The 12,929-nt window shown below is 37.5% G+C and overlaps 1 protein-coding gene across 2 annotated transcripts; it reads left to right on the top strand.

The window, feature by feature from the left end:
- Positions 1–5,729: 5,729 nt before the first annotated feature.
- Positions 5,730–12,017, top strand: blcap (bladder cancer associated protein). Of its 2 annotated transcripts, none has more exons than XM_053636908.1 (2): positions 5,730–6,255; positions 11,149–12,017. In XM_053636908.1, the coding sequence occupies exon 2, from the start codon at positions 11,275–11,277 to the stop codon at positions 11,536–11,538; it is 264 nt and encodes an 87-aa protein (XP_053492883.1). In that variant the 5' UTR covers positions 5,730–6,255; positions 11,149–11,274; the 3' UTR covers positions 11,539–12,017. The 2 variants fall into 2 exon arrangements, with proteins under 2 accessions (XP_053492883.1, XP_053492882.1); XM_053636907.1 differs by having other exon boundaries at positions 5,731–6,285.
- The last annotated feature ends 912 nt before the right edge of the window (positions 12,018–12,929 follow it).

The following is a 12,929-nucleotide window of genomic DNA, read 5'->3' as shown; positions in this document are numbered from 1 at the left end:
GTATATGGACATATATATATATATATATATATATATATATATATATATATATATATATATATATATATATTTATATTTATATATAAATTTGTATATGCCCTGGTTTGTTTTGGTTTTCCCTTTATTTTAGAATTGGTTCATGATCGAGGGTGTGTCTTGATTTACTCCAGGTGTCTATGATTTAGTATTGATTGTGTTAGTCATTTAAACCCCTCATATTGCCGTACACGTCGCGCAGTATTATCGGTCACTGAGTGTTTGCCTGGTGAATAAGTTACGTTCGCGAAGCGGTCTTATTTCCATGTACTGATCTCGAGCAATGCCTAGACTTTAGTCTCATGTCTAATCCAGTTAATCTTGTTCAGTATAGACCGCACTCCCTGTGTTTCGTTTGCTTGTTTATTAATAAAGACATTGCTCCTGCACTTACTTCCTGTCTCTAAGTCCTGATACGTTACAATTATAAGAAGGCAGATTGGAAAAAGTTTAAAATATTGTGTGAAGAGCTATTCAACAGTATATCTTTGAAAGGAAATATTGAAGAAAACTATGGTAAAATTGTAAGTATGATATCCTTCGCAGCAAATGAGTCTAACCCTATAGTGGAGGTTAGGAAGAAAAAGAAGAGGTGGGATGAGGAATGTAATCTAGCAATAAAAGAAAGGAAAAAGGCATTTCAAGTGGTAAGGAAAACACTTTCTTTTGAGGTAGTTTTAGATTATCAAAGGAAAAGAGCAGTTGTCCATCCATCTTCTACCACTTACTCCTTCTTCAGGGTCACAGGGGGAACCTGGAGCCTATCCCAGGGTACACCCTGTACAGGTTGCCAGTCCATCGCAGGGCACAATCACATACACACTCACACTGCGGACACTTTAGACACACCAATCAGCCTACCATGCATGTCTTTGGACTGGGGGAGGAAACTGGAGTATCCGGAGGAAATCCCGGCAGCACGGGGAGAACATGCAAACTCCGCACACACACGGCCCCGGCAGGAATCAAACCCCGGACCCTGGAGGTGTGAGGTAAACGTGCTAACCACTAAGCCACCATGCGCCCTAAGAGTTGTTGTAAAGCAATTAAAGATGCAAAAAAGAAAACATGGGAGAGTTTTTGCAGCACAATTGGAAGAGAGACAGGAATGGATGTTGTTTAGCAAATGATAATTCGAATTAATCAAACAAACGATGAATGGATTAATTGCTTTTTAAAAAAATCCCTGTCCTTGAAGGTAATGACATGATAGCTAATACTAATAAGGAGAAAGCGGAGTTATTAGCTCAAAGCTTTGCTAAAGTTCACAATGTTGAAAGTCTAAGTGATACATTTCTAATAAGGATACAGCAGCTCCAGAATGCTTATAGAAAGGTATGTCAGAAAAGTAAAACTTCTGACAGCACAATGGATGAAGAATTTACTTTATTTGAGCTAAAAATAACAAGTAAACAACCAAGAAATACAACACCAGGAAGAGACATAACTTACTATATATATATATATATATATATATATATATATATATATATATATATATATATATATTTTAAATCTACCGACAACAGCCTTAAATCTGTTGCTGAGAATATATAATAAAATATGGAATGAAGGAAATATACCTGGACTTGAAAAGTAATGAAAAAGCAGGGAAAGATATAACGAAACCTAATAATTATAGACCAATTGCGTTTACTTCTACCATTTGTAAAGTAATGGAAAAATTATAGTGTGAAGGCTCAAGTATATGCTGGAGAAGACACAAATTATCTCAACACATCAGAGTGGTTTTAGAAGAGGAAGAGCTACAATAGATGCTTTAATATTGTTTGAGAATCAAGTTACGAAAGCATTAGTGATGAAAGAATATCTAGTTGTCGTATTCTTTGTTAAAGAAAAGGCTTATGACTATCACGTATAGGAGGCGCAGACAGAAGCAAGTGCAGGTTAGGTATTTTAATCCAGAAATAACAAGTCTAAAAGATAAGGCAGAAGACAATAATCATGAACATTGCAGAGGTCAGGAGATCAGGCAAACAGTCCAAACAAGGCAAGGCAAAAAGGCGAGGTCGAAAACAAGAACAAGGTCAAAACCAGAATAAACAAACACAATATAAGGCTTGTTAACAACAGAAACAGGGCAACTGAGTGTATACTTTGCAAAGAGTGAATGCATAGAAAGTCCTTATAACCTGCGGTTGTGATTGTATGTGAATTGGATGCAGGTGTGCGTGATTAGAATGAAGGCAAGTGTTCTGGGAATTGCGGTCCACAGAGGCTATGTTTGTAGGCCACAATGCAGGATGGGAAATGTAGTCACTGGTTTGCTGTGATATGACAGAACCCTCCCCCAACGGCACTTCTACCGAAGCGCCAAAATACACTCCCTCCCCCAGTGGTCCTGGCCCTCTGGGCAAAATGTTCACACAGCCCCTCAGGTTCCAATGCAGGCATTGTCCCACAAGTAGGACAGGTTCCTCAAGGAGCTGAGGAGCAGATATGGGGCTGGGGCTGGTTTCCCGGGGTCATTAGGCAAGACCCAGGCTTGGGAAGTTGTGTTGTCAGCTTTAGACGGGGGCTTGACTTGGTGGGCCATCTCATCTGCCTTTCTTGAGTGTGGAGCAACGTCCTCAGCGGGGCACAGAGGCGGAGCGACATCCTCAGCGGGGCACGGAGGCGGAGCGACATCCTCGGCGGGGCACGGAGGCAGTGCGACGTCCTCGGCGGGGAACGGAGGCAGAGCGACATCCTCGGCTGAGCAGGGAGGCAGAGCGACGTCCTCGGCTGAGCAGGGAAGCAGAGCGATGTACTCGGCGGAGCAGGGAAGCAGAGCTACGTCCTCGGCGGAGCAGGGAGGCAGAGCGACGTCCTCAGGGGAGCAGTGAAGCAGAGCGACGTCCTCGGCGGAGCAGAGAGGCAGAGTGACATCCTCTGTAGAGCAGGGAGGCAGAGAGTCATCCTCGGCTGAGCAGGGAGGCAGGGAGTTGTACTCGGCTGAGCAGGAAGGCAGAGCAGCGTCCTCAGCTGTATAGGGATGCTGAGCATTGTCCTCAGTCACGCAAAAAGGCTGAGTGTTGTTCTTCACCAACTCTGCTGGCTAAACTCGGTTGGCTGTGTCAGCAGACTCAGGTGTATGCAGAGCTTGGTTGTACGTGTCAGCAGACTCGGGCGTGAGCCGAACTTGGTTGTCCGTGTCAGTAGACTTGGGCGTGAGCCGAACTTGGTTGTCCGTGTCAGCAGACTTGGGCGTGAGCCGAACTTGGTTGTCCGTCTGTTCGACCTCGGACTGGAACGCAGCCTGGGAGCCCGTCCCTTCGACCTCGGACGGAAACGCGTCTTGGGAGGCTGTCCCGTTGTCCTCAGATGGGAACGCGTCTTGGGAGGCCATCCCTTCGACCACGGACAGCAACCCGTCTTGGGAGGCCGTCCCTTCGACCTCGGACAGGAATGCGTCTTGGGAGAACGCGTCCATGGCAGCCATGTTCATAGGCCGCAGTGCAGGACGGGAAATGTGGTGACTGGTTTGCTGTGATATGAACGTGACACTTTATGGAGGGAAGGACTTTTGATTAAACTACAGAAGATGAGATTGAATGGAAAATTTTATAACTGGTACTAGACTTTCTGTTTAAATGTACCTTTCAGGTGAGAGTTGGAGAAGATCTCTCAGCTTCACATGTAATTATCAGTGGGACACCACAGGGTAGTGTAATAAGTCCAGTATTTTTAATGTAATGATTAATGATGTATTTGATAATGTAAAATCAGATATGGGAATGGCTTTGTATGCAGATGATGGAGCTATATGGAGAAAAGTTTGCAATTTTAAGTTTGTATTCAAACAAGTACAGGAAGCAATCAGAATAGTTGAAGAATAGTTCTTAGATTGGGGACTAAAATGCTCTGTAACAAAGACAGATTACATGATTTTCACAAAGAAAAATATGAAAAATCGTAATACCTTGAAATCATATGGTCAAATGTTGGAAAAAGTATCAGTGTTCAAATATCTTGGCTTGTGGTTTGATGAGACGTTGAATTGGAAAAATCATATTAGTAAAATAGAAACAAAATGCAAACAAATTATTAACTGTATGTGTGCAGTAACTGGATGTTCTGAGGTGCTAGTAGTGATGCATTATTATGCAAATATCGAGGTTTTATTCAAGCTTATACTTGGCTATGTGTGTGTTATATTCAATTCAGCATCTAAGTCATTATTGTAGAAATTAGATTTGATACAGGCTAGGACTTTAAGAATATGTTGTGGAGCAATTAGAACATCTTCAGTAAATGCAGTTAGAATATTGATGGGTGAAATGCCATGGATTTGAGAAGGAGGAAACTAGCCATAACATACCGGGGGAGTCTACAAGGTGCGGTAGACAAACATCCTACCCGCAGAGTTTTGGAGGACTGTTGGGAATATAAATGTAATGGAGGCAATAACTTTGGATGGAAATGTGGACAGTGGACCAAAGATACAAGAATTGATTATATGTCATTTTGTCCGGTGGTTCCTTTAGGTAGTAACCCATTTCAAAAAATTCCTGAGCCATTCCTGGTTCAGGAATTTTATAATAAGCCTATTAGAACAAAGGAATTTAGAAGAGATATGTAATTATGGAAATATGGTGAGTTCACTATTGAGTGAGAAATTTCACTCATTCACACAAATTTATACAGATGGTTCCAAAGATCCAATAAAACAAAATGTTGGTATAGGAGTGTTTATTCCAAAATTTAAAATTAGGATGAGTCAAAAGTTTAAAAAGGGTTTGTCAGTGAATACTGCAGAAATAATGTGGTTCTATGGTCTTGGCAGAGCATCATTATTGTAGGATATTGTACGGTAGGTGGCAGTAATGCTCTTAGAAGTGAACGGCCATTAACAAAAAGAAGAGGAGAAGAAAGCAATTGATGAAGTGGAGAAATGGGAAATTAAATGGAGTTTCAAATTATCAGTAGCTAAACCCATGTATCACATATCATGTATCACAAAAAATAAAAATGTACCAGATGTTAAATTGAAGTTATATAAACAGGCACTGGAACAAGTTTCAATAGAAAAACATCTTGGTGTATAGATGGAACCTAGATTGACATCTGGAATACATGCTAAAAAGCTGATTGAGGAGTATAAAACAGGAGTAAATATACTACAGTGTTAATCAGGAGTGGAATGGGGAGCTTTTAGATTGTCACTGAATAGAATATACTATATATTAATCAGATCAAGTTTGGACTATGGTAGTATAATTTGCATCTGCAACCATAATTAAAAAGATAGAAGCAGTACAGGCTCAAGTCCTAAGAATATGCTGTGGTGCATATTCTTTTGGAGATTTAGAACATCTCCAATCTCATGCATTGCAGGTTGAAGTCGAGGAATCTCCTTTATACCTTAGTAGGTACAAATTGAGAATTAATTATTGGGCTAATGTGAAAGGTGATAAAGAGAGTCCTCCAGTAAAGAGCATGTTGGAGGAGTGTTGGAAACATGGAAATAATATCAAAATATTTGGATGGACTGGTAACAGGGAAGCACAGATAGTTGGTATTGCAGAATGTGCAGTCAGCCCTATAAATATCCAAAGATCCATTCTGGTCACACAGCTGCTGCAGTTTATTTAAAAAATAATAATAATAATAATAATAATAATAATAATAATAACAAAACAGTACTAAGAAAAGAATAACTGATCACATATCTGTGTAAACAACAGAATTAATTGCTGTGATGTTAGCTCTTCAGTGGGTGGAAGATGTAAAACAAAAGACCAAAGGGAGAATAGTATATAATAACAGGAAGGAAGATTCAATTATTACTTGCATCTGAATATGGCATTCTACTCTAAATTATTAATTATTCATAATAGTAAAACATGAAACAGAACAATCTAATAGTTGTGGCCAAGCAGAGAGAATAGGGCATGCACTAAAAAACTGTACAGTGCTAAAAAAAATAAAATAAAATAAAAAGAAAGGACAGTGCTAATTAAAGTAGTAAGAAATATGGGTGAAGAAACATTTAACTTAAAAAATTACAAGAATCACAAGGGGGAAAATACAGTGTAATATTAAGCTATCTTAAAATAATATGGATCGAATTTAAAATAATTTTTTTAACGGCCTAGTAATGCTCCACACTCCAGTCCAGTCGGTGGTGCTAATGCCCTGAAGGCTGGTTTGCCAACCGTCGTAAACTCTCATATGAAGAAGAAGTAGCAGAAGACGAGACCAGTGGAGTTCGTGTGGGTGAGCACTTACTATTCAGTATAAAGAATGGTAGGTATGTTGTTTAAGTAATTTGGTCAGTTGTTTCATATATGTATGGATAGTTTTGTGCTCTCTAGGTTGTCAGGTTGGGTTTAACAGTTGTGTGCTCCTGATGTAACATGGTAGAACTCGGGTACCTAATTGTCCGAAGCTAGGCATATTGAGGCCATTGCTGTAATTAACTGTTGAGAACACGGAAAAATAACCTCAAAGAATCCATGAAATCTCGAACTATACTGCATACTTGAGTTGTTAATTTCGCTGTTGGTATTGTAGAGGTTGGTTTGCAGTTAGCCAACTAGCTAATAATAACCTGGTAAACTGTTTCGATTCCGCAATCTAATCAGTGAAACATTACACAATAACTATGTTTATTTTAATCTCTGGTGTTTATATATAAACATATATAATATATTCCAGCCAAGATTGCTAGGTTAGCTATTGACACTTAACTTGTTTAATGGTTTAGCTGTTGGAAAGATAAACGTCCAGGTTGCTTGCTAACTAGCTAGCAAGTTAACGTAAATGCAAGGCCAGTGGCTAAATATAGCACGATGTAGGGTATTTTCTTAAAATACACACTGTAGTACACGTACACATTCTGTGTATTAACGACTAAAACACTGTTTGCTAAATCGCTAACTAACAGATGCCGTTTTGAGAACGATGCTGAAGTCGGTTTTCGTTCCACTTTTCGGTGCAGCACTTTCCAGCATTAAGTTAGAAGTTTTCTTTCTGTTTCATAACAGACAAAAACAATGTATAGGGTTTTTTTTTTTTTAATGGATTTGTTGTTACTGGTTTTGCACAAACTGTGCATATGCTTCGATGCGCTCTGAATGGCCAACCATAATCCTTCAATACAGTGAGTATGCAAAAACATTTAAGCAAATATATATGGTACTTTCACTTGTTATATTGTGCTATCATATCTGAGTAGGGCTTCCCTATCCAGTAAATGTTGACATTGTGCACACATTGTAGAAAAATCTATGAGTCAACCACTACATGTTTATGTATAAAGAGAGTGTGTAAAACGTTTACGTTATATTTATGCGTTTTTATTTAAATAGACCTGCCAATCTTAACACACATTAACACTTTATCCACATTAACAATGGAGTATAGTAATAATTTGTATGAGTTATCACATGAAAAATATGCCAAAAGGAGCAGTCTTTTATTTATTTATTTTTCTTTTAATAAAAATGGCAGATGAGGCAGTTGAAACACAAATAGAATGATTACCAGCCACATAGGTGTTTTGAAGTCTCCAATAGTCTTTGAAGTGTTTAACAGTGAAAATGTCCATCACCATGGAATCAGCTCATGGTTTCAGTATAAATTTTGTAAAATAATTATAATGAAAATGTACTGTTAGGTTATTTACTTTTTACTTTAACAATGACCATCCACCTGATCCCCCCACCCACCCCAAAAAAAAAAAAATTAAAAGGAGATGTCATTAATTGTAGGCCTTGGTCCGGTGCAAGGAGCGCCATTTTTTATACACACCCTCACATTTTGCTTTGGTTATGTTGCATAGCGTACATACAGTTGGAGATTACTACATTGTGCCTGTGTATGTATAGGCTACAACATTTATATTTATCTTTAGTAAACTGCAAACCTATGTGTATGACTGCACTGTAACATTCAGTTTTTTATTAGATCATTAAAAAGGGGACTAGTGTAAAATTCATATTATAAACCATGTTCAACCATACCTTTTTAAAGTCATGTTAGGAACTCTAATGCTGCTCATTAGAGTTTGGTTTTTACCACTGGGCTGCTGTCACAGTTTCATTTATGTAGACCTACCGAGTAGGCTACACTGTCACTTATTTATTAACATGCTGTGTAAATGTGATGAATTTCCCTCTGTTGAGGAACCACTCTGGACTGGAATGTGTCCTCTGAACTAAGGTCCGTTTACACAACAATAAAACAATAAAAAAAATGTTTATGCGGTTTGGCTGTTCCTTTACATGACAACAGTGTTTTGGGACCTGAAAACGCAAACTTTTAAAAACGGGTTTCAAAGTGCAAGTTTTTGCAAATGATGCCGTTATTGTCTCCGTGTAAACGTACAAAACCGAGAATTTCTGAAACCGATCACGTCGTGTACACACGTATTACATGTTCAGTCTATAGGCATGCGCGTGAGTACTTCGAAAAAAACGTGTGAGACATTCAAAACTACAGTGGCGGAGTACAGGACTGTTTGTGCTGCTCAAGATTTTGAATTTATTAACTGTTCTCTGGCAAAGTGTAGATTTACTGCATCGCTACTCTGACCAGCGGAAACGCATTTGTTACATACGCCAAATTATCCTACATCTACGCCGATGAAGGGTACTCAGAATCCTACAATTATCTTTGTAATTGTCTGTTTTGGAGTATATCTGTATCCTTTTCTTGCTAATAAAATATAGAAAGGAAACTGACTGCCAGTGTCTCACTATTTGATTTGTATTTGCCGATTTTGTTCCATTTTGGTGCAATCGTGGTCAATTATTAGTATTTTTAAGATTTAATTTTTTTTTTCAGTATTTAAAAACGAATGAGCTTTGTTAACAGAATTCTGACCTGGAGCTAAGAAAAGCTAAAAGATGGGGTTGAAGGCAATGGAAAAAAAAAAACTTTACACACTTTTCATGTACATTAAATTATATTACATTAGGGACATCTCAGCATTTATTAACGAAGAAAACAAGCCAAAAATATGCTTGACAAGCGTGAGTTTTCACAATTCCTTATAACGATGAATGATTTTAACTATCGAGAATTGTACACCACGTAGTTCATAAACCACTGAAATCATTTGAGAAATGTTAGTTATTGTGCTTTTTATCCAGAAAAACCACATCTATTTGAACAGGGATTGTTTTGACAACGTTGTCGTCTGTGGCAGAACTTTTCAAAAACGCAAAGGAAAAACTTTTATGTTGTTAGTACATCATTGTCATGTAAAAGAAGACAATTTAAGATTTTCCATCTATTACACTGAATACAATGAAGTATGCATTCAGACGTCTCATTAACACACCCCCATAGCATGCTCATAAAACGCTATTTAAATGCTAGATGTGCCTATTGGAGACAATTCAGTCTTCTAAACCTGGGTTGAGCAAGTTACAAGCCAAGTCCCTGAAGTGCTTTATAGCTATGGCTATCAAAACATTTAAATCTTGCAGAATTCAAAGGGAATAGGATCCACCTTACTTTGCAGAAGAATTTTACATGCTGCATCTATATACTGCTTTATCAAGGTAAAAATTTAATGTGTCCCTTTTGGAATATCCAAAAACTTTTATACTTATTAAGTTTCTAGTTAATGCTAGTAAATTCACCAATTAAAGATAAAATTTTGTGCCATGGGAAATAAGCAGATAATGCAGTTGGTCCACTGTCAACAGTCCCAAATGCCAGATTCACAGGGTCATTAAAAAAAATAAACTAATTTTGATTAGTGTGTTGCACATGTATCATATGCAGTTGTCAAATATGCGAGATTGAGATTTGAGAATGAGGAAATTATGGTATAGGAAGTGATTAGAAGTAAAATAAAATAAAATAAAAAATTGTTAATGTGTATTTTGATAGTATCTTGCACTCTGGCTCATATGTGATAGTCAAATTTGTGAGACCATCTGAGCATGATGAGGTAATAGAATAGGAAATAAGCAGAAAATGCAATTTTTTTTTTTTTTAGCCTATTTTAAAAATTGTATTACATTTTGTTTTATTTATTTATTTAATTATTTTAGCCATGTTCTTATTTAAATTAACAGTAGAATTACAGTTGTCATATTACCAGAATTTTGACTTTCATACAAATGAAGCTTTACCAGTTATCAAGTCTGAATGTCCAAGACTATCTGTGCGAGGTGGTATCAGCCTGTTTCCAGTTGAACTCTAGCGCAGTTCAATTGCAGTGAAAATGTGAGGCAAAGGAGAGATCAGTGAAAAGTGAACAAAAAGAATATAAATATCAATGAAAAAATAAGAATATAATATAAATATGGATAAAAAAATGTATTAAACTAGTCATTTCTATAATTATCTAATTATATATTGAGTAAGGTTCTCCGTGCTCAGTTGATTTTTATATCATCTAGACACACTAGGTAAATGTTGGTTTACTTTTTTTGAACGTCATATTTCTGACCATAGACTATCATATTTAAGCATGTATATTATATTTACGTTGAAAATTTATTTATTTAAGATCAAATTAAGTTTTGGTGACGGCAATGTTTACTCTCAATAATGCAGCATTTTAGAAGTAGTGTTAGAAAAGCTAGGCTAAAATATAGGGCCTGTCCTTCTAAACAGTTTCATCATAATGAAACTTATACAAGATAATCAGCTGACCTGATTAAGCTCTTGGTGAAGGTGGGGGATGCTTTTCAGCAAGATGTTTTTAAAACGTTTGAAGTGTTCTATTTTCCCTAGTCATCTGCAAGGTAGGCAAATTATTCCCATACCTCACTCTTTCACTCTTGTCTTTTTTAGAAACTGCAGGAATGACCGGAGTCCTGGTGTATTTATCTCAGCCATGATTTTATCGCTTCATACTGTGTGATTTGTGTTGCTGCACACTGTTGATAGTAGAATGTAATGTGATTCACCATAGAAAATGACATCACTGTATTGAAATAAGCATCAAATGTATTGACAGTTCTGGAATCTTTTTCATGTTTTAAACGAAAAAAAAAAAAGTACTGAAGTTGCAATGCATTGTGCAACCCTAAGTAGCACTAGTTGAGATTTTATTGTATACTGTCTTTGGTATTTTATAATAGCCATGGCTAGTAAATAATAATAATAATTTTTTTTTTTTTTAAAGTGTATTCTTATTTTTTCAAGGCCTGACGTAATATCTGGACTACAAAGCTGAGCTCCACCAGCAGTTGGAGGTTGTACAACACAACCACCCATCACTCTGGATATCTGTTTTGAAACTTGACCACCTCCAGCAACTATAAAGAGATAATGTACTGCCTCCAGTGGTTACTTCCCGTCCTGCTGATCCCAAAGCCGCTGAACCCAGCTCTGTGGTTTAACCATTCAATGTTCATGGGTTTCTACTTGCTTAGCTTCCTGTTGGAAAGGAAGCCATGCACCATTTGTGCCTTAGTGTTCCTTGCAGCATTGTTCCTCATCTGTTACAGCTGCTGGGGGAATTGCTTCCTTTACCACTGCCATGACTCTCCACTGCCAGACTCAGCACATGATCCCAACATTGTGGGTACCTAGACTCCAGAGCCTCAAGAAATCCTCCTCAATGCATCTTGGACAAACCCTGGACAGTGTCTGACTGTGAACGATCAAATATCTAATGAGAAATGCTGAGAAATTTGCAGAAGAGAGCCTCACTGAAGTCATACTTTAATCACAAACTAACTTGCTGTCAATTTATTTTTCATTCTGTAAGGCAAAGCAGTTTCAAATCTTGGTCCAACTTGGTTGTTTGTATGGTTCTTCTGTTTAAAATTTTCAGCCCAAATTTCCTTTAATTAATTGGATGCTGAAAGATTCTGATGTGTGAGCATGTATGAGTTTTATCATATAACTTTCTGTTCTTGTCAGTCAGTTTAAGTCCCAGGGTCTGTGATGACTTCAGTGGTGGTGAATGTCCAAACTGTGCTTATTAGGGCTCAGTAATGAGTTGTACTTGTGTGCAGCCGAGTTTGTTCAAAGGCCGCTGCAGCTTTTAATTCAATAAAGTTCATAATGTGCATAAATTGACTGCAATATCAAACTTTTTGAGTTCTATAGATGCTGGATCAATGGCAGGAGTGGCACAGAAAGGGGATATGTGGAGTTTGGGTTTGACTATGTTTGATTATGTATGTATGTTCACGGTCACTGAAATCTTAATCTGTCAACACCCCAAAACAAAAATGTCAACATAGATATTTTTTGTTTTGTTTGTTTGACAAATTAGGACGATGATAAGCCATCCCCTGGCTTTCTGAAACATCACAGTTCTTGTATAACAAATCAGTTATCAAAATATTATGCCCAAGCAGAGCGCTCATAATCGTTGATGCTTTTGAGTACAGAATATCGGGAATCAGGGGAGGCGTTGCATGCTATTGGGTTGTGATTCAAGCAATTTAATTGTCACTGCTGTATCAAAAGTCCAGCTTGCTACAGATTCATATCTGTGGGAGGTGTTTGTGGATAATTGAGCTCTCGTAGACTTTTTAAGGCATCTAATAAAATATTTGCGTGACTATGAAGAAAGATTTAAGAATTTAGAGTTGTTGTCACTTACAGTTTATACAGTATATAACATGCAGTGAAATGAAAACCTGGGCTGCTCCTCCTTGACTGTGAAAAAAGGTATGGTTTGTATAAAGATAAAGGGTAAAGTTAAATAATGTGTGTTGCTACATATAAATAAGTCCAGTATGTTGTGTTCCCACATACCTGTTCCCATAACGCTGATGAAATACGGTCATAGGTAAATGATTACTATTGATAATTCTTCACCAATATCAGTACATTCAGGTACATTCCCACACACATACATAAGTCTGATGAAATAAGTAAATAAATAATAATGATTTTCCATACACATCCACCGAAAAATATGACTCGGACAGAAGATGCTCCCTGATCAATCGGACTAAAATCTAAAA

The sequence above is a fragment of the Ictalurus furcatus genome, chromosome 11 (assembly GCF_023375685.1).
Source record: "Ictalurus furcatus strain D&B chromosome 11, Billie_1.0, whole genome shotgun sequence".
In the NCBI taxonomy this organism is placed as follows: Eukaryota; Metazoa; Chordata; class Actinopteri; order Siluriformes; family Ictaluridae; genus Ictalurus; species Ictalurus furcatus.
This window is presented reverse-complemented; position numbering and strand designations above follow the sequence as displayed.